The 26,305-nt window shown below is 34.7% G+C and overlaps 1 protein-coding gene across 6 annotated transcripts in view; it reads left to right on the forward strand.

Annotated features, from left to right (window-relative positions):
- FMN1 (formin 1) overlaps nt 1–10,683 on the forward strand; it is a 188,004-nt gene extending 177,321 nt beyond the window's left edge. For all 6 annotated transcript variants that reach the window (XM_061463381.1, XM_061463385.1, XM_061463384.1 and 3 more), the window contains 3 exons: nt 95–244; nt 8,824–8,908; nt 9,991–10,683. In XM_061463381.1, coding sequence (XP_061319365.1) covers nt 95–244; nt 8,824–8,908; nt 9,991–10,035 — 280 coding nt within the window. In that variant the 3' untranslated portion in view covers nt 10,036–10,683. The remainder of the gene's footprint in view (nt 1–94; nt 245–8,823; nt 8,909–9,990) is intronic.
- The last annotated feature ends 15,622 nt before the right edge of the window (nt 10,684–26,305 follow it).

Below are 26,305 nucleotides of genomic sequence, written 5' to 3' on the forward strand. Positions count from 1 at the left end.
CCTCTACTACTGAATCAGGAGCCAGATCTCAGAGAAACTGTTTCCCCAGTGGGCTTATGTGTTGACAGTTGTTTTTTTTTTCCCTCCCTTGTAGCTTTGAAGAAATAGTGGGATACTTTGGGATAAAGCCAAAGCCTGGTGAGAAGGAGATCACACCAAACTACGTTTTCATGGTGTGGTATGAATTCTGCAGTGACTTCAAGACCATTTGGAAACGAGAGAGCAAAAGCATTTCTAAGGAACGGTAAGGTTCTAATAAAGTCATTAATACCATTTTAGATGTCTGGGAAACTGTTCCTTCTCAAACCCAACAAATTATACTCCTGTATTTCACAGGCGTCATTGTTTTCTTTCAGATCTAATGGACATCAAGGAAAGATTATTCCCTAAGGGTTTGTAGGAAAATTCACCAAAGGCATGCTGTCCCCACAAAAAGATAAACACGTATAATCTGATAAATTACACTTTTGTAACCCCTTCCAATTACTAGCTAGTAAAATGAAAGGAGAGCTGTGCTAATTTGTAACAGATTGCTTCTCTGTGCATTTTCATGTTGAACTAGCCTAAATGAGGCGATATTGCTGTCGCAGACAGTACAGACAAATAAAAGTGAATGCTTTTCCAGTTAATATACTGCACTTGCATCAAAGGGAAGCCCCAGAGATTCAGGCCACACTTAGCACAGTGTTGAAGCCCCACACTGAATTTACAGCACTACTTCTGACTTTTGGTGTCCTGCTGAGGACATCAAACCACTTGCCGCTAAATCTCACCAGAGTCTCCTGATTTTATTAGTTAGAGTGAAAAAGAAAAAAAAAAGTCAAAAACCTTGTTATTTTAGTGATTTTCTTAAAAATGCTTAAAATCTTTTACAAAGAAAAAAACATTTTCACTGTAAGTGCACCATGCTACCATAGCTCAATTAATTTGAAAAGACCTAAAAAGTGGTAGCATGTTCATGCTTTGGAAGAGAATGGTCTAATCACTTTCAGCATGAAATACAAATCCAGGTGCTTATTCCAAATTGACACAGATTTAGAAAACAATGTGTTGAATAGTATCTGCTAAAGCAGTAAACTCATTTACACTTACATTTTCCATATTTCTCCAAATCAGTAGGGCTTTTAGGTTCATATAGAAGTAGATTTTTAAAGGACAAGATGTAGAAATTATAAATTTCCAATTATCTACATTGTTTTACTGATGTTACAGGTTTTAAACACTTGAAAATTGTAGCTTTTTGTATGGTCTATGTAATGATTAGATTGATTTTAGAAGCTGGTAACTGCAAAACTTACAAAGAATCTGTTATTTCTGTGTGTCTAGATCAATATGCAACTTTGGTTTACACATTAAAAACTGTATAAAGTGAACACTCACAAGTAGATATAATCATGACAAAGATCATCTCAGGGATATATTTTCTGATGAATCATAACTTGGTTTTGTACCAAAAGCAGTTAGGAAGAATAGAATTTAAGTAAGCAAGGAAAGAAAAAATGATTTCCAGACCATACATCCATTCCTTTTTATGTAATTAGGACCTTACTGATAGCATACAGTGATCCCTTCAAAAAAAATTAATATAAAATGCCTTGCAAATGTTTTAACACTACATAACTTTATAACTTTCTTAATACAATATGCAAGAAATTTTTGTTTGGATGTAAACTGCTATATTCTTAGCCTTCCTACATGGAATTTTTCATGGTTTAATCCTTATATAAATAAAATCTACAAATAAAAATGCAGCACTAATAATTTATCAGCTGCTTTGATGAATACTTTTATTCCTATTCGTAAGTGTAAGGCAATACTAGTAGAATGAAGAGCAGCAGTTGCTGTGTTATGTTTTCGGAGTTCACTTCAAATTATTTTTACAAAGTCTTATTAATCTCACAAGAACAATTCATCCTCCTTTACATTCAGAATTTGGGTGATTTGTCAAGACAATGAGCTGCTGAAATAAGGAGCCTTGCATAAGAATTAAATTAGAATGTCAGAAGAGCTGTTTTCATCATTTTAAATTGACCTGTACCGTGCTACTGAAAAGAAGAACATCATGAAATCAGTGGATTAGAGTGATGGAAAAGCTATTTTCATCACCTGAAAATGGTCTGTAAAGCTATGACCATTTCAAGGTTCTGTTTTACAAAGTATGAGACTAGGAGTTGGTGAGCTGCTGTTCATAAAAGCAAACTAAGACTCATTGTGCACATTGGTAACTAAAAACCTTAGTATGACAGGAATGGACAGGTGTCTTCCTTAACTGCTAATTAATTGGATGCACTATTTGTTTTGCATTTTTAAAGATTGCAATTTAATAAAAAATATCTGTTTATCATGAGCCACTTATTTTGTTTTGAAAGAATAAAGACGAAGAATTGGCAGTGTCAGTATTTTCAAACTTGGGTTCTGAAACTGAGGCTTTGATATCCTTATGTGAACATTTTTACAATTGGATTACCCTGCAAATTTCAGGAGATGCATCAATTCAGCATAAAATATGTCTGAATTAGTCACAGAGTTATCTAAAAATGTATTTAATTGTTTGCATTCATATAGGAATGTTAGTATTAGATTATAATTTGTCTCTCAATAATTCCGGCTCTGAAAAGTCAAAATTAAATTTTAATATCCAGAATTATCATTAGGCAAAGGCATAATTAAAAATTTATTAGCTTAAAACTTACTGCAGTAGAAATAGGTCAAAATAAGATTCCAAACTAAAAAATTTATACTAAAAACTAACTACTTTGTGTTGTGTAACAGACAACTTTAAAGTCTCTGAATTTCAGAAAAAAAGAGAATACCGCCTTGAACTAAATGACAGCCTCAGGTGCAAGAGTCTGTTTTGTGTAAAAACTACTAGGCTCCCAAATGTAACACAACTGTAGAAATCTAATTAGACCTCTATGAGACTTTTTCTTAAAGGAGAGGAAACACTTTAACTGAGCTGCCCTGCATTTAACCTACCGTGAAAATAAATCAGCTGCCTGCAAAATATAGTTGAGTCATTGTCTCTTTCCTGGACAAAATTTGCACACCAATTAGGAATGCAAGGCAGCTACAGATAGATAACAAAACTAGATATGATACATAATATGATATATAAATTAGTATAAACATAAAATGAAGAAAATTTTCAATACCATATTCCTGAAAGGTTTTCTTGATGTCATTGTCTTGATTTCTGTCATTCACCGATGACAGTTTTCTTTCAGGCTTAGTATTCCCTTCAATATTAGAATGCAACTGCAATACAATAAAATTTGCTTTGACGGTCACCTCTTCATCTCTGAAAAGCCGCTTAATGGAAACACACTGTAATACTCGCCAAATGTTGGAGACGTGGTTTTGGTTTGCTTTGCATTAAACCCCAGTTTTGTTGTTGACAGCTTTATAATTCAGTATGTCTGTGCATCCAAGTACATAACTCCTTTTATACTTCCTTCTGTTTATAAAACATTGAGATGATAACTGAATTGAAGGCTAAAACAAAGGTGGGTTGGGTTTTTTTTTTGGCAACAAGGGACTTACATCATGGTAGATTGCATTGGCATGTCTGTGAATTGAGAATAAAAACAAATATGTATTTATAAAAACTACATATACGTGAACACCTCTCTAAATCCATTAAAGGATTCAAGGTCTATTAAAGTACGTTTTAAGAGGATATCCTAGACAACTCTGAATATAGGGAAAAATTATAAATTAAGAAAAATACTATAGTTTGCAGTGAGGAGTTTCATCACAAACCGTGACTGTATGTTTTGCAAAAGAAATGTGACAGATATTATCATTAGCTGTTCATTGGTGTTAGCCTTGAAATATGACATAATTAGATATAAAAAGGGATTATTGCTGTTAATTTGACACACTGATTACACTACAAAGCTAAGGTTACTACAATAGTTACCTTATTAGATTAAGCCATCTCTTTCAGATTGAACAGATTTTATGAGTCAGAATTTAGAACAGAAAAAGAGAATCAAAGTTTCTCTCAGTAGTTGGAGAAGACATGATTATTATTTAATGAACAGAATTACATCATCTTAAAAATAGGAGAAAAGTCCTATTTTTTAATGGTACTTTCTATAAAAGGTTCTTTTTTAGAAGTGCTTTCTTTGTTCTGGAATTTAATCTCTAGCACAAAACATATTGATAGCTTCACCTTAACCTGGTGAAAAAAAAGATATGGTGAGGTTTTTTTTTTTTGCCACAAATGCAGTAACAGTTTTGACAAGTAGGAGCTCTAATTGTAGCAGTGCAGGTAGCTAATGGTAAAGATGGAAATGTCATAAAAAAAGAAAAAGCACTGAGCTGTGCTCACCTAATTTTTGTTTATTGTAGTAAATTAAAGGTGGCTATAGCTTTCTACCCAACTCTTCCGTTTATTAAAAACAGAATGAATTGTGCTCATTGCACTCCATTTCTGCGCAGGAAAAGAGTAAGTCTGAAGAACCCTTGTTTGTAACACCACATCATCATAAGAGATAACATGTAAATTGCAGAATCTCTTAGCAGTACTGGCCAGTACAATATTTAATATTTTTAACCATTGATTAAGCTAATTATGAGAATATCTTGTGCCTAACAAATGACTGAATTTTGACAAAAACACTTGCCACATAGGAACTAGAGGATTATATTTTCATTTTCGATATCACAGTGAGCAAGTAGAAGAAGTAATCTTTGCTTCAAGATACTATATTTTTAAAGACCAGATTTTATTTTATGCTTTGATTCAAATAGTTGATTTCTCTACATCTATTGTGCATCATCTATATGTTACCTAAGACAAGGACAGTCAGTAAAAGTCTTTGATTTGCAGCCTATTTGATCAAGATGTACTATGGTAGAACACTGTCCTGAGTTAGTCAAACACTACAGAATAGGGCATCATCCACGTATAAAATCTGCCTGTATTAAAACCAAAAGATGCATGTAACCGACATTGTTTATTTCATTTGATGTTAAACTAATGGTCTAATAAAGCAGACTGGAATCACGGCATAAATGAGTTTTAAGAAAATATTTGAAATATGATCATTAAGAACCTTAGGTAACTTTATGGATTTATGCTGGGAGTTCCTTGTGCTCACAGTTGCAGCATTGGAAAAAGGCAACATATTTGTGAGAAAATTTGATCAATGAGCCCTACAGCATTACCAGGCTGGAGGCTCATGGTTCATGGTCCATATAAAAATGGTGACAGTACAAATTCAGATTAGAAAAATCCATGAAGGACTATTAACATATGAAGAAAGTTTCTACATGTGAACATACTCTGAGAATTATCACTGTATAATTTGGCTGTCCTTATATGCTCCTAGGTATCTGCTAGTGGCTAGCTCAGATGGACTGAATGGATTATTCCAGAATATCAAGAGGTTGAGAAAGAACCATATATTTGGTCCCTGTCTTTGCAAAACAGCAGAGCTTCAAAATACATGAGTAGCAACTGGGTTTTTAGAAGGGATTCTGGTTTTCTTAACTGGGGGCTTTAGAGCATGGATTGTTCCAGCTCATGCCTTCTGTCTGAGCTGAATGGGAAGCAGGGGTGAAAATGATAATGAGTTTATCTGGTTAATCCCTGGCTTGATAATAGTATCTTTTGTGCGAGGACAAAAATTATTTTCATGAGCTTATAAAGGAAACTTATTAATAAATGCAGGCTTATGTTTAGATTTAGTTTCTGTGTACCTAGATACAAAATAAAAATAATAAATTTGAATAAAAAATATCATTATTTTTCACCAATATCTTCTAATTTACAAGGCCTGATTTGCAATTTATAGGGTAAGACAACACCTGTCACATAGAGGCAGGAAAAATCCAGTTATATTCCCATTGCTTATAGTAAAGATCCATATGCAATACTGGACTCATGGTTCTCCTATTTAAAATACATTGTTTTGACAATTTCATTCAATTTTGGTTTCCATGTTATGTGGTAACATGCAATACTACTCAGTATCACAGTTGACACCTCATCTTCTTTATTCATTAAGGGATGTTGACCTCTTTTACTCACTGTTGAAGGAAAGCAACTTTCCTTCTGAGCACATGTTGCAGCTGGTCAGATTTCAAGGCATAATTAACCTGCATTCCTTAATTTTTGGCCTCGTCACTTTGCTAAGTTAGCACCTGCGTATCTTTTATCTCTGTGTTGTGATTCAGCTGTCATACCACCCTTTCTGATCTCTGTCCTCCGCAGTGATCTCTGTTCAAAAGTGTCCTTGACAGTATTTTCCTAGCATGTTTTACTACACACTTGTATCCCTTTTTGCTTTCCTGTTTTAGATACACTTCTGTTGACATTTGTTTCCCTTTCTTCTTCCTTGATTTCACATCTGTTAGATTCAATCCCAGTTTCTCTTCACATCTCTAAAGTGTGGCCAGACTAGTGTGTCCATCCATGCTATTTTATACTGAGATAGGAAGAAAAAAATTTGCTATTTTCAAACTATTTCATTGTACTTATTCCAGGGATAGTATTTCCAAGGGCAGTAGCCAGTCCTAGTACCCTGTCCATGTTTAACAAAGAATAATTTTTAATTATAAGGCACCATTATAGCACAGGTGCTTTACTGGTGTAATTACTGAGCTAACTACTTTATTAAAATTGAGCCATCTGAATTTAAATAATCCCAAAGAATTACATTCCTTTGAAATTATGCACTTATGTTTCTGATGCCTGCTAATCTTATGTTAGCAAAGTGATGGCTTTTTCCCTGAGAGAAAAAAAAATCTGCTGTTTTTATAAGTCAAATATCACATAATTCAAATCATTTTAGTGAGCTGGTTTATTTCTGGTTTGTATTCCAAAGTATGCATTCTATTTTTAAAAAAGTTCTCCAGAAATTGTGAAAATATAGAATAAAACACACACAGCTAGGCCTAAATAAGTGACAGGCAAATTTTTCTTTCAAAGTCTAAAAGTTTACAATCCTCGAATTCTCTGTTCAGATGAAAATATGGACTTTAAACATGTGGTTGAAAAGAAAATGTGGTCAAAAAAGGGAAGAGTTTAGAAAATGATCCCTTAGTGTGATTCTGCTGAACCTGAATACAGTCACTTGAAATACATCATCATCTTTGCATAAACTTTGCAGCTGTGAGGAATAACATGCTGTCCAAAGGGTGCTATCATCCATCACTAAGAAGTAAACTGTGCTGATTAACGAAATTGTAAAAAGATGGAATGGTGTGTTGCTGCTTAGTCGTTTGCCTGTAGAAACAGGGAACACTAATTAAGTTTTAAGAAAACTTTGGATATATTTTAAAATGTACAGAATCGTAATTTCATATTTGTGTACTTGCAGCTTGAATCAATGTTGTAGCTAAACAGTGTTGAAAGTAAGTTTACCTGAAAGTAGTGTAACTGTTTCCTCCTGTTCTTAAGCGCTGGAAGATGAGACACTAATACTACTCAGCTGATAGGTAGCTTTGAGAAGAAATTTTAGTTTCCAGTAGTAAGCACTGATAAACACAATAATGAACTTATGATTGTGTTCTATATTTTTAAAAGAATCTAGTTTGCTGCTAGTGTTACAGCAAGGAAGTACACATCAGTAATTGCAGCTTCTAATCCACTTTCGTTTTTGCTTTTCTTCCAAAATTCCTCAAAAATTGAGTGTGTCGAAAGTGGTTTGAACTGGACATGGTATTTTAAATACTTTTTGCCTGGCCATAGCAATTATTTCTGCCAGTGGAAAAAATTAAATAGGAGAAGAAAGTAGAATTTTCAGTTCAGGAGTGCCAAGAAACGTGTTTTTTCTAGTAAAAGAACAATTTAGCGTGCATTAGAGAAAATTGGTTTGTTGAGTTCTCCTTGTAAAAATTCACTTACAACTTCTTTCCCTCTGCATTTTGCATATGGAATTGTAAAGTAGGTGTTCATAGCATCAGCATTTTAAAGGCACTGATAGCTGAGCAGATCCTGTCTTAGGATTGCCAAGAAAGTGCTTCCCTTTTCTATCACTGTTTAGCACATCATCTTCCCTGCCCTTTCCACTGTTTGTAAGAGGAGAGTCAAGTCCCTTTTTGTTAAATTCTGTTTCTCTTTTTCCTCCTGATTAAACTTCTGGTTGGGTTCTTGTAAAATCTTCACAGGAACAAGGGTTCTGTATGCAACACCCTAAGAGCAAAAGGCAAGAAACAGGAATCAGATCCATGTTCTTCCTACCACTTATCTCAGTAGTGCTTTTGGTAGACTGAACTGTAGCTGCAGACTGGTTTAACTACCCCTAGAAAAGAACCCGCTCTAATTTGCCTCTCCTATTGCTGCATCAGTGCGGCTGGTCAATCAATTCCGTGTAAAGCAACAGGGAAAACATTAAGGAAAAACTGATAAATGCTTTAATTTCAAGGTTTTCAGAGGAATTATAAGGTGTACCCTGGCAAACAGCCTAATAAAATAGTATATTCTCTATATGCAACAGATTGAGCAAGCTAGCTTTTGTTGTTGGTTTTTTTTTTCAGAGGAGTATCTTCTTGTCTTGATACTGTAGCTTTTTTTGGTGGGAAAGATACTCCATAAAACCCAGATACTCCATAAAGCCCAGATCCTGCAAGAGCAGAGAAATCATTTTCAGTGAGGAATACAGGCAGGCCCTCCTTTTGCTTTGCCTTTCTCTGATTAAAAATGTACTTTGATCTACTTCTGGTACTTTATTAAGTGCCATCGGACAGTAATAGTAGTTTGTTCAGCTAATGTGCCTAAAAATCTTAGTTCTTACAGAGTATATACCAGGCAGAGCCAGAACACCTCCAAATTCTTTGAATCTAACAATTTGTTTTCTGTGTATTTTGTTTCAGAATTAAAGTGGCTCAGCAATTAGTAAGCAAGTTAACTGCAGAGAAGAAAGTTGAAACGAAGAAAATCAATCCTACAGCTAGCCTGGTACGATGTGTTCATCAATATGACGTTTCAGAAAGGGGTTTGTGATGCCTATTCTTGTCATTCAGAATGATGGCAGGTTTCTGCTGTTGTTGAAGGGTGATGTACTATGCTTACTTTGAATTTAGCAGAGTGATTTTGTTCCCAATTAGAACTCTTTAAGCTTATGTCCTGTGGTAGTCCAACATGTAAGTTTAAAACTTACTTTAGTTATGCTTATGCATGGCTCTGCTATCTTAGATAAAAAAGTATGATAAGAGCTACTTCTCTGGTTTCTTCCCCCATTTCCACTGAAGTCTCTTGTATTTTCTTTCATGCTCGGTAGTGCATTGAGGCTCACTGCATATACTTGTCTAATGGATAAGTGTGGGTTTTTTCAAAGCCTTACAAAGTCTTTGCTCTATTGAATAGTTGTGGAAGGTATTAAGTCCCCAGTTTGTTCCTTGCCATACCCTCCTTTTTTTTGTCCTTGATACACACAAAAAGAGGACTAGTAATTTGCAGTGTAGCTGAAACCTTTGTCTGTGTGCAAGGCTCATAGGTTACATCAGTATTTCCCTATCTTTAGGAAGCAAGAGTCTAAGGGAAGGAAATGTACATGAAGGAATCAGTGTATTATTTCCATTCCCAGCAGAGCATATCAGTTGCAGGACAGGTGGCAAAGATATGAATGACTGCACTTGCCTGGAGGAGGTCCTTAAACAACATAATCTAGATAATGCTTAATTGGAGATTTCATGTCTGGAGAAGCGGCTCCAGACAAGAGAAGGTATTAAATTCACATGAATTTGAAATGTGTCTGGTTTGCCCTAGCTGCAATGGTCTTCACAGAGCTATGTACTTTTAAAAGTACAAAGTATTTTACAAGTGTGTACCTAAAGCAAGCTCAGTTTTTCCACAGTAAGTAACAAACTGGTTCTGAGCCTTCCTTTAGTGCTCAGGGCATTATTTTTTTCTTAGCTAGAACTCAAATCTACTGTGATTTATTTAGTACTTCTCAGCCTGCTAGACCAAATGATCATGGCAACTTGAGAGGAGGTGGAAAAGTATGAACAAGAATGATAATTAATCTCTTTCTTTAACAGAAAGAAAGACTACGTCAGAAGGAAGCCAATGTGACAGCTAACTGAAAGAAGAAAGATGAAAATTATAGTGGACTTCATACCTTGCATGATGCTTTACTACAGCCATGGCCTGGGGAGCACCTTATGTTAGATACTGAATTCTTTGCTGATCTGTACCAAGACAATCAACTAAAGACTTTTGAGTTCCTTCAGAGGGGTTTGTACATTCCATAGCGGGAATTCTAAGATGGTTTTTACATGGAAAGTATGAATTATTTTCTGTAACACTTCCTTACATTGCTTTAAATGCATCTGGTTGCTGATGGTTATTTGAAGTACTCTGTGCATAATGCATTAATATCAGAGCTAAAAAGAGTGTTTTGGATGCTGAATTAAGTAATGACTAACAACCTGTAGGTTATTTACAGGGCTTTGTGTAGATGAGAGAATATATGCCATTCAGCTTACAAAAGACTATTACATCATATGTTTGTTACTTCAGCGGTAATTGAGGTAAACTTGACTGATTCTAAATAATTTCACAGTGTGTAAGTACTGGATGCATCTTTCTAAAACTGATTAAATGTAATTATAGATTTATGCTGTATTTTACTATAAATATTTTTATAGAAGCTTCAGCTTATGCCATACATGGAAATGAAAACAATGTTTTGCACATGAAAAAGAATAGCTTAAAATTCTTTAGCTTTATGATTGATGGTATAACTGAGTCATTATTTTTATGGTTTTAACCTAACATTTCGTAAATTTTGAGCTTCAAAGAAAAAATATAAAAAATCAATTTTTTATTTCAGTATATATTGAAATTATAAATTCCATAAAATTATGGTTTTATTAATCATTATTTGTTGAACTAAAATACAACAGTATGTCTCCATGAAGTTACATGTTTGCCATTAAATCTCTGGATTTCCATTCTGTTGAAAGCTTTCTTTTAAACTTAGTATCTCACTCGAAAATATATTATACAGCCTGCATTTGCCCCACTATATTTGTATGAAGAATGTGTCCAGCATACATATGTATATATAATTTAATAAGTAAAACTTGAGGAAGAAATAAAAGAGTCTCACTATCTTCCTGTAACATTATAACCATTGCTCATAAAGTGTCAGAGCCTGAAAAAAAAACCCCTACAGAATATCCACTGTTACTCAGAGCTTCTTACTGCATTTTAAGGGTTTGGATTCTTAGGAGAGATCTTGAAGCAGTAGTTAATTTAAGGTAAAACAGAAAAGTGATTTTTAAATACAAGTAGGTAACAACCTATAAATGGGAACAACGAACTTGGATAAAAAACATGTTTCTGCTTGCTGTCCATAAAAGAGAAATCCCCTTCTTTATGTCTGAATTCGATTTAGAAGAGAAATTAGATGAAGCAAAAGAGTACAAAAGGGTAATAGGGGGAAGAAAATAGCTGGGAAGAAAATACAGGAGACAGGCATGGGTTATCCATAGAGTAAATTAGATAGAGAAACTGTGATAAATCTTAAGACAACGTCATAGCTAGAAGTGTACACTTTTCAATGAAAACAGCAGTTGTGGAGCTCCCCCATACATGACTTAACTTGAAGATTTCATATACTGCAGGTTTCTTAAATGAGACTCACTCTTGCATGAACAAAAATAAGGGAACCAAGATTCCCATGTGTGTTTTGAAATTTCTAGCTGCTGCAGATAAACTCAAGATGTGTAAGCATAATTTTTATGAAAAAGTCAATAATATACCAGCTACAATAACCTGATTTGTAATTTGTCTATTCCCATGGCAGAGAAATTCCAGAGATTTAAGTTTAGTATATTCCACCAAATAGGTAAAGTGCATTTTTCCCCAGTATTATTAGGGATAAACAACAGGAGCAATAATGCTTATAAAAGCCAAGAACAACAGCAAGCAAGGAGAATATTTAAGCAAACAAGTTTTGATATGGTTTTCTGTCTATCATGGAGTTAGAGTATGTTGCCATTTAACTTGATCTGGAATTTTTCACTGAAATGTTTTACGTGAACTGTTAGTTAAGAAGGGTAGCACTTTTTGTGAAAAAGTATTGGTCTTGAGAATTCTTATTAAAAATATATTATGAAGAAAAATTTTAAATCATTGAAATATTGTTTCAAAATTTCTAAATGTGAAATTTCATTTTTTAGTTCAAATTGCCTTTTCATTTTGAAAATGAATGTTGAAAATGTTGAAAAATGTATATAAAAAGGGATTAAAATTAAAATTGTTGGTGTAAAGCATTCCTTGATCAGATTTATAATTTTTTTCAGATTATCAGTTTACCAGAGCTTGGATACTGTATGCTATTTTTTTTCAGAAGATTCAGAAACTTACATAGCTCAGAGACATTATTTCTTCCTCATCTTTAATTGCACTGATTTTCCTCCCTAAACAGATTCTGTTTCCAGCTTCACCCAAGACTTAAATCTTCTACTACTAGTTAGACTATTTTTAAGTGAAAAAAAACCAATTCACCCAGACTTTTTGATTCATTCTTTTAATCAAGACTTCAAGAGTCTTGTATGGAATTCATCAGCTAAATATCACACTTACACCCCTAGTGATACCAAGAAGTGTCTTCAGACACTAAAATGTTGTATTAGAAAAGAGATATCAACAGGTATTATATATCTCTGTAAACTGTTAAAATATTATATATATAGACACTACAGACACAACAAGTGTTCATCAATTAGCATTAATCTTGGGGTCACAAAGTGTCACCAAAAGTTATGTTTTAACCTTGCATTTAGTTTGGTGCCTGAGTTTGCCCTGAGCTTTTTAGTTTGGGGGAATTAAAAGGAGAGAAAGAAAATAAAAAGATGGAATGGAACAGAAGTCTCTGCTGCATGTCTACATTGCTGTCAAGGAAGTAAAAGTAAAGAGTAGACTAAATTAAGCTAAGCAGCAATAGCTAGACAGTTACAGTTTTTTGGACTATGCAATTTAAAATACCTCTACACTACACAGAAGTCACTTGAGTGACCACAAAGTAGATGTGGCATGAGAGTGGGGTTTTTTTCTCTTTTTTTTTTTGTTTGTTTTGTTTTCAACTCTTCTGTTATTGCCAAGCAAGCCTCTCAAAGTCTGTAAAGCAAAACACTACTAAACCCCATATTGCTCAGTAGGTGCTTTTTACCCAGGAAAATTATGTATCTTACTGACTTATAAATCAAATTGTTAGGAAGATTTCAGTTTAGATGAGTAAATTTCAATAATTTGTGAAGTGCTCTTTACCTTATTTACAACATTATCACTCACTAAGTTTAAAATTAAAGATCTTTTAGCATCTTTAAATTTTTTAACAATATAAATTATATTTTCGTTAAGTTTTTATCAATCTATAAAAACTACCCAGGTGTTTTGCCATGACTAACCTATGTCAATGCTTTGTCATGTGCTTTATTATAGATTTATAAATGTATAGACTGAATATTATACTTTTTTTATTTAGCTTATTTTTTTCCAGCAAAATAGAAACTGTGATCTGTAGTTCAGAAAATTAGAGTAGAATGGATGGAATATTCAGGAAGCAGAGAGAAAATAATTTAAGGATAAAGTTTACATAGGATATCAACCTTTCTGAATTGCTGAGGATATCTTCTCCAACCGGATATAAACAGCCAGAACATCTCTCATCAATTTATTTTTTTCTACATGAAACATGAAGAAAATATTTAGTTTTCCATATGACGTACAGGGTGCTCATTGCCCTGATTTTCCAGTAAATTGTTAAGAATTTCTTTCTTATATCTAAACATCTTTCCTGGCTGATGAATATGGGGCACTGGACGACTGTGTATTTTCTTACTTAGTCATCTTATTTCTTCATTCCTTCAGGTCATCTTAGAAATGAATGCCTTAATCTTGTGTGGGTGTGGAATTTCAGAAATACCCAAACAACTTAGAAATATTAATCTCATTATAGCATTGATGTGTTTCTAAAATTCCACTTCCCTAATCTGTGTTTAGTCACCAGTCTAAGCTTTTGATTTCAGAAAATCATATCCACCTAGTTTTTTCTTGGCCTTGTCTCAATTTTGTTCAATATTGTTACAGATCTTGCTCTTTTTTTTTTTTTTTTTTTTAATGCCTTTAGAATTTATTAATGCCAATTGCAGTGAATTTCAGGATTTCCAGTCTGGAGAGTTCTCTTTGGCATTCTTCTTTTGGAGATAAGCATATGCATTTGTCTGTGTAAAGATAATAAAATAGAAAGTTAAGAGGTAACTTGATAATAGTCAATAAGTTGACTATTGACAGAAAATACTAGGAAATAAATGGTTCCTTGAAGAAAAATGCAACAAACCAGTATAGAAATTAAAACCAAATAAATTCACATTAGCAATAAAACCCAAACTATCATTAATGAGGCTAGTTAAGCACTGAAAAAGTTTGCAAAGATAGTTGTGATTTCTCCATTTTCTGATGTTTTCAAAATAGGATGGAACGGCTTTCTGAAAAGTTTGTGTAGTCTAATACAGCTTATTAGACTCAGATGTACCTGAGTGGCATCCCATATCCATTGACTCAATAGTTCAAATAGTTCCTCTAGACAGAAAAGTATATCAAAAGAGCTAATCAAATATTTTTCTCAGCTGTAATGAAATATTCTTATACAAGCTAGAAAAGCGGTTGTGATTTTAAATTTAAAATATCACAAATAGCGTGGTTTAAACAACATAATGTAGGAAACCATTGCCAAATTATGGCTATTTCAAATTATTAATTAACATCTGCCTGATGGCTCTTGTTGTATTAACAAGGTAGCAAATTTATATGCTCTGGAATTCAACACCGTTTTAGAGATTCTCAAGTTAGGTATGAGAAAACTGACATTTTGGATTGCACAATGCAAAACCAGGATCACTGAAACACTAGTTCCATAGTGTTTTTTGGAGATCTAAAATTCAACAGTTGTGCAAGCAAAATTGATAGAATTAGTCAAAAATAGTTGGTTTTGCAAATTGGGTTCTTTTTTTCAAAATGTCTGCAAGAACTTTTATTTCTTTTCTTTTTTTTTAAATTAAAAAAATATTCTTAGAAGCATTACTAAAATGAATGATAATTTCTTTCCGCTTGTTGAAAATGTGGCATGCCTAAAGTCTGTAATATTTTCAGTAAGTTGACAAGCTTCAGCTGGCTTTAAATGATTTTTATTTGATACCTCATAGAATTCAAGCTTTTAAATTAGTTCCTCTTTGTAAAATGTAATGGGTATAAAGGAACATTTGTTTTAAAAAGAATGAAATAAAAATGCTGAACTGATAACTTAGACACAGAAAGCACCATGTTCCTGGGATGACATCAGGCATCAGCTTTCCCATCATGTAGAACAGCACTGTGTTTCCTGTGATTTGCTTCTGCTGGATGTCATCTTAGAGCCAGTTAAAGGCAGAGGTTTGGTTGGTTGGTTTATTTATTAGATGCTTCTGGTTAATTTCATTTAATAATTTGTCACCTCAATTTCATCTTCAATAATCTAATATTGAGGTAATACAAAGCCTTTTTAGAGGGGCTGATGTATATATGCAATTACTTTTATTTATATAAGTATTCCTGTGGCCCACACAGTAAAAAATATCCAGAGGACATTATGGCATCATGGGATTGAATAAAATCTCTTTCAGAATCCTGTTACGGAATTTTTCCTGAACTGTCCTAGTATGGGACGTGGATTTCATGGTAACATGGGCCTCTAAAGATTTTGGAGCTCTGGGACCTTTTGGAGCATGGAGACTGAGGCTGTTGGCGTGGCATCTTTGCTTTAGGGATCAGTTTCTAAAAGTATGGCTTCTCTGGAGTTAACACTGCAGTTGAATTCCCTGAGCCCAATCTGTCCCAGGTACTCCTGGAAGGGAGACTGGAAAATACTGTCAACAGCTATGCATTTTCAAAGGGGAAAGAGATCATAGTTACATTTCCAGATTAAAGTAAAAGATAGCAGACTCTTCCAAAATAGCAGAAATTTCAATAATTGTATTTATTCTTTAGGTTATAAAGATTTCAGAAATTCTGCACTCCTGTATGAACTTCATTCTGTGCCTGTGTTCTTGTATTTATTGTTCATGTGATTATTTAATATGAACAGAATCACTGATATATTCCTACTTGTTTATTGTGCTGCAATCACTAAAATGGTGACTACAAAAACTGTTCAAAGACAGATCCGTTAACTGAGTCCCAGCAGGCAGTTGTATTTCAAGTTTTCCAGTGTTGTTCTGCCAGGAACCTTCACATTTTCCTAGAGGTAAGATGAATTCAGCTGTCATGCCGTCTGAGTTCTCAGCCTTTCCTCATCATAAATTCAGATGGCATGACTGGTTGATTGTGTTTCTTTAATCTTTTTTTGAAACTTCAACAAGATGACTTTTGTTATTCTGTGAATTATGCATTTGAAAACTTCAAATGGTGCATTTTCTCTCTGACTTCTGCCAGTGGGACCAGGCTTGTAGTTCAGTATTTTTACTTTCTCATTTGGCATGCTGTAAATACATTGTAGCTGAAAAATGCTCATCCTGAGCAACCATCCACAGAGAGTATGTTATAGAAACTGCAAAAAATATGTAGATATCAAAGAATATAGCGCTATTTCTTATTGCTTGGAGCACTGATAGTCAGCAAATGAAATATATATATTGTATATTGCCTGATGCTTATTTCTTAGTTGTAAAGTATCTTAAGGAACGTATTGCCATAACTAGCTAATCACTGTAAACTGGATAAAAGCCATGTTCTTATAATTCTTACTTTTTTCTCTTTATCAGAATGAGGTTTTGTGGTATTAGTATCTTCTAGATTTTAGGGGGAAAGATACCATTTTGTAATGAATCAAAATGGAACAAGGGCACAGTTCTGTTCTAGAATTCTGTCATATCTGACAGGAAGGTGAAGGAATAAAACTGCTTACATTTCTCATAAAAACAATGTTGTTTTTTTTTCTGATTCCTTTTTTATTCAGTTATTCATTTGGTGTTTCAGTCCACTGTGTTTTAGAAGGGCTGTAAAGAAATTAGAAGGTTCAGCTATGAATCTCATTCCTTAAAGATTTCCTGTAATGTTCAAGTTCAGCAAATTGCCATGCAGAACTCCTCCCCTACCACCACTTTTCCTCAGCAATTCATATAATTCCTCACTCTCCTTCTTTTATTAAAACTAAATTCATGTACTTATCAAACTGGTTGCGAAAGGCCCAAGAAAAGCTCAAATGTTGGGTGAGGAGAGGTCGGTTAACTTCCAAACCACAAGAAAGACTTATGTGTCTTTACTGAGCACAAGTTGAACTTTTTGTAATTGGCCTAAGTTGAACATAATTTAGTTTCAGAAAATTAGATAATTGATAACAGTGGCTTCATGCATTTCTATTACTTATTTTACATCAGGAAAGCTTGTCTCTCTGAGTAGGAGGCAGAACTTGTGTGTTTAGTTATGTTTAGTTATGTAATCGACTTCTACTTGGTTCCAGACCAGATGTATGTGTGATATGGCAGATGTATCTGAGTATTTTGGCATTACGTTCTATATGTATTTTCCATAGCTTATCATGGGGCCAAGCAAAGAGACTCAGTAAAGTACGTAAAATGAAAATGTTGATAAATAATGCAACTGAAACAATATAAAGCTTACTATTTCCTTCTAATGGTTTTTCATTTGAAGAAGTTCATCCTCACATAACTTCCTATTGAAGTGTTTGGTTTTGTTTATTTCAATTAAAAGATTCTATTAAAATAGACAATCAAGCTAGCTTGTCTTGGACAGGCCTCTATGGAGCTCAAGTTCTAGTCAAGTAATATTTTGTATGCATGCTCAACAGGTCCACTTGTAGCTACTGTAGCCTTGAATAACACTGCTTTATCTGCATATGGCTCAGAGAAGGGAGAGACTTGAGAGGGAAATTTAATGGATTTTCAGGTTTCAAGTTCAGAAAAGCTATTCCAAATTAAATACATTCATTTATTGCACTTGGTTTGAAAGTCCAGTGATAGCTGTTTCAAAGAAAAAGTCATGCTCCATGTCAGAAGGGATTGGATAAGGACTTTTTACAGAGAGTTGATAAAAGTACTGGGTTTTGCAGGAGCTCTCAGAAAACATGTGAATGCCCAGCCTGACGACTGAAAATATGTTGCCCAGGAGAAAGAATTATTTTTATAGGTCTTTTAAAATATATATTTATTATAATAATATTTAATTTTGGGTGGTATATCAGAATCAAGAAGAAAAGATGCCCCTGTTACTGTACTTAGCTATTACCCTCTGTACAGGCTAAAAGCTTTGACATACCCAGAAATTACAGGAAGCAAAAATAAAGAAGAAATACTATTTTGGGAAGAATCAGAGTTGGCATCCAGAAAGTGTTTTCAGTAGGATTATAGTATGATTTTCAACTTTCATTTAGTTCTTTGAAATCTTTTTGTTTTCCTTCCCAATCATTTTGAGTTGAATAGTAGTACTGTTGAATGTTATTGTTGTTGGTACGCTTCCCTCTCTTCTGATCATCAAAATACAACTTGTGTTGGCTGTTTAACTTCTCTTTGAAGTTGTAGCAAAATGTCAAATTCTGTTGCAATGTTATTAATATTCTCTGTGTACCTAGCAAGTTTCACAGACATAACAGCGTTTAAGTCTTTCACGTCCAGATGGGATTTGCTTTAATAAAATCATAGTTTTGCTTGAATGTTCACACATAGACTCAGCATATATATTTGCTATTATTTGAATTGAGCTCTACTCTGTATTTTTCATCCCACAAAATGTGCAGCAAAAATAATGTAATATAGTATGGGTTAGGATTTTTGGTTTTCAGGAATTAAACTCCTTTGGGTTGTTCTTGACTAAGTCTGTTATCATTGTCTTAAAAGAATAAGCTAAATAGATTCAGGTGCTTTCCCGCCCTTCCCCTTCACATTGTAATTAAATACGTGTGTGTGTGTTTCTACTATGTATCTGAAAGCTTAATTTTCTCAAACACCAAGATGTGCACATGATTAACTTTGTAAAATTTCTTGTAGTGGAATGGAGTATTTATTTTTAAACTGTATTCTTAAGGAACCATTGACTGTAAATAAAAGACTAAATTTTCCTCCTCTGTATTTTTGTTCATTTTATCAATTGTATTTTTGTATGCAAAATGTATTGTCAAGATACTGTAGGCTTCTGTGTTTAAATAATTCTGTCTAAATAATGGTTTTTATTTACACTGCTTTACTGATCCAGTTAGTATTCCAGCTTCAGTATGCTTTTTAAGAAGATACACAATATTTTGGGGATCCACAAAGAATTCAAATATGTATCTTACTGGTGTAAATTTTTTGAAGGTATCTTAGTAAGTTTTTGGGAGAGGGTTGTATCTGAAATATTTTGCAGACACGTCTGGCTATGTGAATTTCTTTTAGTTCTTAGGCCACTTTGGCAACTTTCCGCATGTCCAAATACCTAATATTCAAAGCTCTTCAGATATTGAAGCATATTGCCCACAAAATTATATATTAAAATAGTATCTCAAATGTATGTATCCATATTTGGGCTCCAATATTGAAGGGGAAAAAAACTATAACTTACAGTACAATTTTATCTATATTTTATCTATATTTTACAGTTACTTGTATTAGTGTAGACTGATAGCCAGGAAACCTTACTATAGATCATTAGAGATATTTTTTCCAGTTTCTCTACAGTCAGAATAGAAAACAATTAAAATATAACTATAACAGTGTGCAGTAATTTCATCCAGCAACTGACCATTGGGAGAGTACAGCAGCTGAACGCATCTTCACCAGGGCGCCCAGCACTCCCCAAAGGCTGGTATAATTTAGGCACTTTTGAGGGAATTTTGGCATCACACATCACATAAATTTAGAATAGAATATGATGTGTTTTCAGATGTTTATGAGAACATCATTAATGTATTTATTATCCTTAGCCAATAAAAGGTTGGAGGGATCATGTCAACAGAGAGTAAGAGCAAAGATACGCTATGAAAGATATTGAAAAACATAAAGTCCTCAGGTTAAAAGAGTGACTCACTGGAGATAGTTGGCAAATCTACAGCAGCATGTTCAAACCCATGGGTTTTGGTTTGAAAAGATGTATTTCTCATCACAGAAGAGACTACTGTGGTGAGTCTGGAGAAGATAAGAACCTGAACAAGGATTTCAGCTACAAAAATGAATTGGAGATGCCAGATAGAGATAATCACCAAGACATAGACATTAACCAAATGTGAAGAATCATTTGCAATTCATTTTCTATAGAAGAGAAGGGAACACAAAGGTATGGGGGAAGATGTGCTTAAATACCACCATGACGAGCATGTTAGAAATATCTAGCTAGGCACTGAACAGTTAAGCAAGCATATAATGAGCCAGATAATCCCAATTAAAATTAGCTAAGACAAAGCAATCTAACTAAGATACATTTGCTGTCTTTTCCTGTTCTTACTGTTTATTGTCTAGTTTCTTGATCCTTTAAGACAATAAAATGGCGTACTGGTGAAGAAATTAATGTTATAAGCTTCTTTGCTTGGAATCCTACTGATATGCGAAGACGTCAGATGACACATTCTTTTTCTTCATCCACATGAACGACTGATATACTGTTTATTAAGAACCTAAATTTGACCCTCAGGCCCTCAGGTCCAAAAGAAGTGTTGGAGTCCCAAAGTTCATGAACTGGCCTTACGGTGGAATGCAGGATTTTTTCAGCAACTGACAAGATCTAGCCAAAGAGCAGTATTTGCTGTAACGCTGTGCCAGTTATTCTGAGGGAGAACTACCACATGCAGGGAAGCAAATACACCAGATAAAGAGCATATACTTCTAAGAATAAGCCAGCATAACATCAAAGTTGAACAGAAATCCAAAATAGTGAGACCAACCTTGAAGTTCTAAATTAAATGCTACTTTTATGAACATATAAATTTCTCACCAGGCATAAACTTTGCTTTCTATGCTGTACAATTCTTCATTATTTGTTAGTGTATTTCAGCTCTAGGGTTACTGAGAAGTGTTGCTTCATAAATACAGGATGAATTTATGATTGACTGCTGTTAAGTACTATAATACGACTTTTCTGCTTGTAATTAATAGGCAGATTACAATTAAATAATTTCAGAGATGCACTGTTTCATATCTGTAGACATTAGAGACATTTATCCAGGGGTTAAAGTTGGAGATAAAAGCAGGCAATCGCTATGTTATTTTATTAATATGTGGATGCATACATACGCGTATGTATATTTCTAATACGCATGTATACACTCATCTCTAATACAAGCTATGCTATTTATATGGCAAAAGAAATTAACCCAGTCATAGATCTATTATATAATGAAATTTTCATACATCATTAATTCAGGAAAGGATAGTTAGCACAAGATCAATACAGCTGGAATACTGCAGTTATTGAAATAATTTAAAAGCAAATTATTGATGACTAATATTTGAGATGCACTTGTCGGAAAGCTTTATTCAAAGCAGACTGGAGATATCTATGTATAACCTCTTTCATGAGACGTATCCCAAGGTGCTTTGCAAAATAATGGAATTAACAATGCAAATATTGATAAATACACTAGGTCAAACAAAGCAATCCTTGGTCTTGAGAGTGCCACCACTATGAGTCAACAAACCAAGGGATTCCAGATGCAAAGAAAAAAAGTACAAGCCGCAAAGCCAGCCAAATAGGATAGCTGCCTTTCAGTCTGTGCTGTGCTTTTGGGAAGGATGAAAAAAATGTTCAAAATGGTTTGCAAGTCTTCATTTTGCTTTCTACATGACTGTTGCATTTCATTGTGTCTATTTGCTCTGGATTTTGTGCATCTTACAAACAATCTTTGACACATTCATAATTGTGCCAAATCTCATCTTCTGCATTAACAGGTGTATGGGCTTCTAAATTTTCTAGTTTCCATATGGGTTATCTTCTGCATGAGCTACTGTTAGAAGAAATACTGTTCTTATATAGGTAATTCCCACCGAATTAAGAAAATTTAGGATTTTCAAGTTTGGTCTTACAGTTCTGTTTTATCTATCCCTGACAAGAGAAACTAAAGCTGCGCAGACCACAGCTGAAGACAGGCTCAAAAGAAATGAGTGGTGATTTAACTTTTACAACTTATTCTTTCTGAGTGAAACTTGTTTAGGCATGCTGGGCCTTCATGAAAACCCTCTGCAGCTTCTTAAAAAGAATGTGAGGGGTGAGTGAGGAGTAATTTTTTCAATCACAGTGTGTTATAAGACTTCTTTCTTTCTTTTCTTTTGCATTGTTTCCTCTTTGTAAATTTTGTCTTACTCTTTCTCCCTCCCTGTTTAAGAAACCATTGCTGGTTCTATGTGCATTCATCTAGCTCCAACATTTGTTCATTGCTAATAATGAATTTATTCAAACTGTAAATTCCAAGACTGGAATGATTAAGCCATTTGAAATGGCTCCATCAACTGATCTCCAAGTTTCTCCGCCAGATTGTTGGTCATACTTGGAAGTATTTGTACTAATACTGACATTTTTTTCTTTCAGACTCTATTAGTCACAGAGGCACAAAAGCTTTCCACGCAGTTCGTAACTAATCAAGATAGTGCCAGTCAACCATTGAGAATTCTGCAATTATGTAATCAGCTGAGTGCTAAAATTTGAAATTAACTTGTTACGATAAGCTTGACCCACAGATGGCCATTTAAAGTGAACTCCAAAGGACTCTGTGTGAGTTAAGGGAAATATTTTTAAATTCTGGTGTCCATATTTTTAATCTTTTGCTTCTCTTATTAACCTCAAAAAATGGCAACATGATGATGTTTGAAAGTGCTCTTTGCCAATCTCACTTGCAGCATGTATAGCAATATTGTGGGCTGTTGATTATGAATCAGAAGTGAGCTGTTCCTGTATTTGGTTTGGTTTTTTTACACTGAGCAGCTTTAATTTTCATTGAAGAACTGACGAAGACTGGCAGTGCTAGTTTTATATGTGATTCAGAACAGTCCTAACAACCCCATATTTGAGCTATGCAGTGGCATGATGGCAGTATTCCAAGGAGGCTGTGCATTCATGATGTGGGATAACAGAATTTTAATTATAGATCACAAAATGCTTTCAGATGTTTGAGGTGTATGCATTCCCAAAACATGCTACCCTTAGGGTCTGAAGTTCAGTAATTTTAGAGTTGAAAGATTTTTAAAGATCCCAGAATTTTAAAGTTGTGATCCCAGAATTTTAAAGTTGTAATCTCTCACTACAGAAATTAGCTCCTTGAGAATGAATAAGAAACAAGAGCTAGAGAAAGTCTCTGAGAGAAGAAGAACACTTTGGGATTTTAGAAGTTTCCCATCTCTTCTGGTCTTAAGTGTCTACTAAAATATCAAACCAAATCCATCTGCAAGCCTAGTGTGAAACTAGAACACTAATAAAAAATGTGAAGGGAAATCAGAATTTCCAGAAGCTGAGAAAAGAGATAAGATTCTTTAAAAGAGAACAATTTGCATGTGAATCTAAAAATCCTATTCAAAACCAGACAGAAAATCTGGATATATTCCAAAAGCAAGACTTAATATAAACTTGCATCACACTGTGATGCTAGCATGTCCTTTAAGCAGCACTGAACAGCTGAGAATCATTCACCTTACTTTAGCAGACATTTTTTGAGAGAAACGGGGAAAGGCAGTACTAATTCTTAAGTAATGTGAGCACAAGGAATCTGATGCTAAACTGCCCTTTTTGTTCCTGGGATTGTGTAGAGCTAATTTCCAAGGCATCCTTCTGAAAATGTATCCTTTGTATTAAAAACAAAAAAACAAAAAAAAACCTGCAAAACCCACCCTCTTGGACCCTGCTGTTTTAGTTCCCTGTGTGAATCTTCGAATCTTCTGGTTTGATTTAGGAATGTGCTGCTTGGTTCCCATGTGCATTGTTGTTGTAGTATTTACTTTGGAAGGAAAAGTGAGTATATGGTTCACGCCTTAACCTTGTCAAGCTTCCCCCTTACCAACTTGAACTGACACGGTACAGATTCTGAAGGGAAAGGCCACAGCCAAAATTAACATTAACCATAAAATACTACTCTTGACCCTACCAAGGGGCAGACCTCTAGGAATGACATCCTGCTCCTTAAGAAAATAACATCCCTTTCCAACCGAGAGGAGCAGACGGTCTTGTCTGTGCATGATGGACATGCTGACCTATGCCTCAGGGAGTAACATCCGATTTCAACTCAGAGGGTAATAAGCACTCCAGGCCTTACATTGTGGAAGTTCTTCCCCAAACACAAGCTTTGGAAGCTTGTGCCATGTGCGTAAAGCAAGTCTTGACCAAGATTGTGCTCTAAGATTAGGCTTTTATGCAAAGTCAAACAGACTAAGGTTGAAGCTATAAAAATTAGAGCTGCCACCCCAGCTTCCAGGCTGTTTTGACCTGAATGAAAACCGTACATATACTTCACATTGTTGTAGCAACAATGAGCCCTGAGGAAAGGCTACGGACTGCAACTCCTTTGTAACATTTCACTTGAACAGACTCTATGCTTAGTTTATTTTTAGAGGTACAATCCACAGATTGGAGAACCTATTTCCATGGCTATCAGGAAGTGTGTTGTTCAGCAGCAAATTGAATTAATCAAGTCTCTGAAATCTGAAAATCCAGGACCAAAATATATTGTCCAATACTAATTTTATTTGGAAAAGAAATAATAGATCAAAGAGCAACTTCGCTGCAAGTCACTGGAGATGAGACTTAGGTGCCTAAATCAAGCAAGACCTGAAACATTGAATGATGCATTTCCTAAATATCACCAAAAAAAAATAAAAATCTGGGCATGAAGCAATAAACCAGATTGATTCCCAGGAGATGTTGGTTGTACTGGCACTCGCAGTGAGAAATTCCAGCAGCAAGCTGCTGTACTTGTGTCAAGGATGCCCTGCAGATATATTTCTGATATTGCACTTCTCCCTTGTCATCAAGGACAAGACGAAAGTAGCACCAAACTCACTTGGCAGGGTTTACCCTCAGCATAAATCCCTATGAGATTTTGGCCTTCCTTTTCCCAGTGTGTCAGTCCCAGATGGAAGCTGAGCTGCTGTTGGAACAGGCAAGTTAAGTGAGAAGAGAACCAGGGAGAAAATAGGGGTCGTTCCTAAATGTTGGTGTGCTCAGCAATGATGTGATATAATAATTATGAAAGATTAAAAGAAAATTTCCCTGATAACCCTTTCTGGGACAGAAAACAGGTTTTTTTCTCACCCATTGAGTGGTACTAATTAAAGAATAAACTTCAAGCTTTTGCAACTAAATTATTGCTGGTAACCATGTCTGTGAGGTTAAAAGTCCTCTGGATTTCTGTGCTGCACTGCAGTGCAGCTATGCCCCCAGTAAGTGAATGTGACAGATTTGCTAAGGATGGCAGAGGTTACTGCAGTGTCATCTGCTGGATAAATGCCTTGAGGTGAGTGAATATTTTCACAGGAATTGATGTGTACTTGACTTGTACTTGTGTAGTCTACTCATATCTAACAAATATAAACTGTAGTCTACACAGATGGCTTATTTCTGACAAAACAATACAAACTGAGTATGCTCCTTCTTTCACACTAATGCATATACATCTCTTCTGTTATTAATAAGCTATTTATACACATTCTGACAGCAGACTAGACCTCATCTTTGAGATCAGTACCTGACGCTCATATTTCTTCCCTCTTGGCCTTTGTTTCTTTCCACCATCCATCACACTGACTCTTACTTCCTATCCTCTCCTATGAAATAGACACTACCTTCTTTTTTCACCAACAGTAAAACAGATCAAGGTGGTTCTGTGTGTTGGTAAAGATAAATGTCAAGGCTAAAACCTTTCTTTGTGTGGCTTCCATTAAATTTCATTGGGTAGTATTTGCACACCTTTCAACTATGATGCACAAAGGCTAGTGTTGCAAAAGTTTTTCAGAGTCTCCTAACATCATGCCTGAATTTCAGGAAACCGGTGCTTCTGCATGCCTCTTAATTGAAATCAAATGCTATTTGAACCTCCCTACGTTTTGTGACTTAATTGTCCAGTCTTTTCAAATAGCCTCTTCTCTAATGGTACAGGTGGTACATTATGTCAAGGACAGGATTCACAAACCATGCCTTGGAATTATGCAAACAGAATTTCAATGTAATTCTGATAAATAAAGATAGCAAACTACCTTAAAGATGTTTTAGCTCAGGAGATGTAGCAAAGATAAGGAAGAAAAGACATGAAGATGCATTTGGACCTAAGGCAATTCTGTTGGGGTGAGGTAACAGGAAGTCTTTTCACTTGTCATTGTTCTGTGATAGGAAGAGCATTTATTACCA

This window comes from Pezoporus flaviventris, unplaced genomic scaffold, assembly GCF_033815535.1.
Source record: "Pezoporus flaviventris isolate CSIRO_AGI_PZ_B2104156 unplaced genomic scaffold, CSIRO_AGI_Pfla_v1 ptg000036l, whole genome shotgun sequence".
Lineage (NCBI taxonomy): Eukaryota > Metazoa > Chordata > Aves > Psittaciformes > Psittacidae > Pezoporus > Pezoporus flaviventris.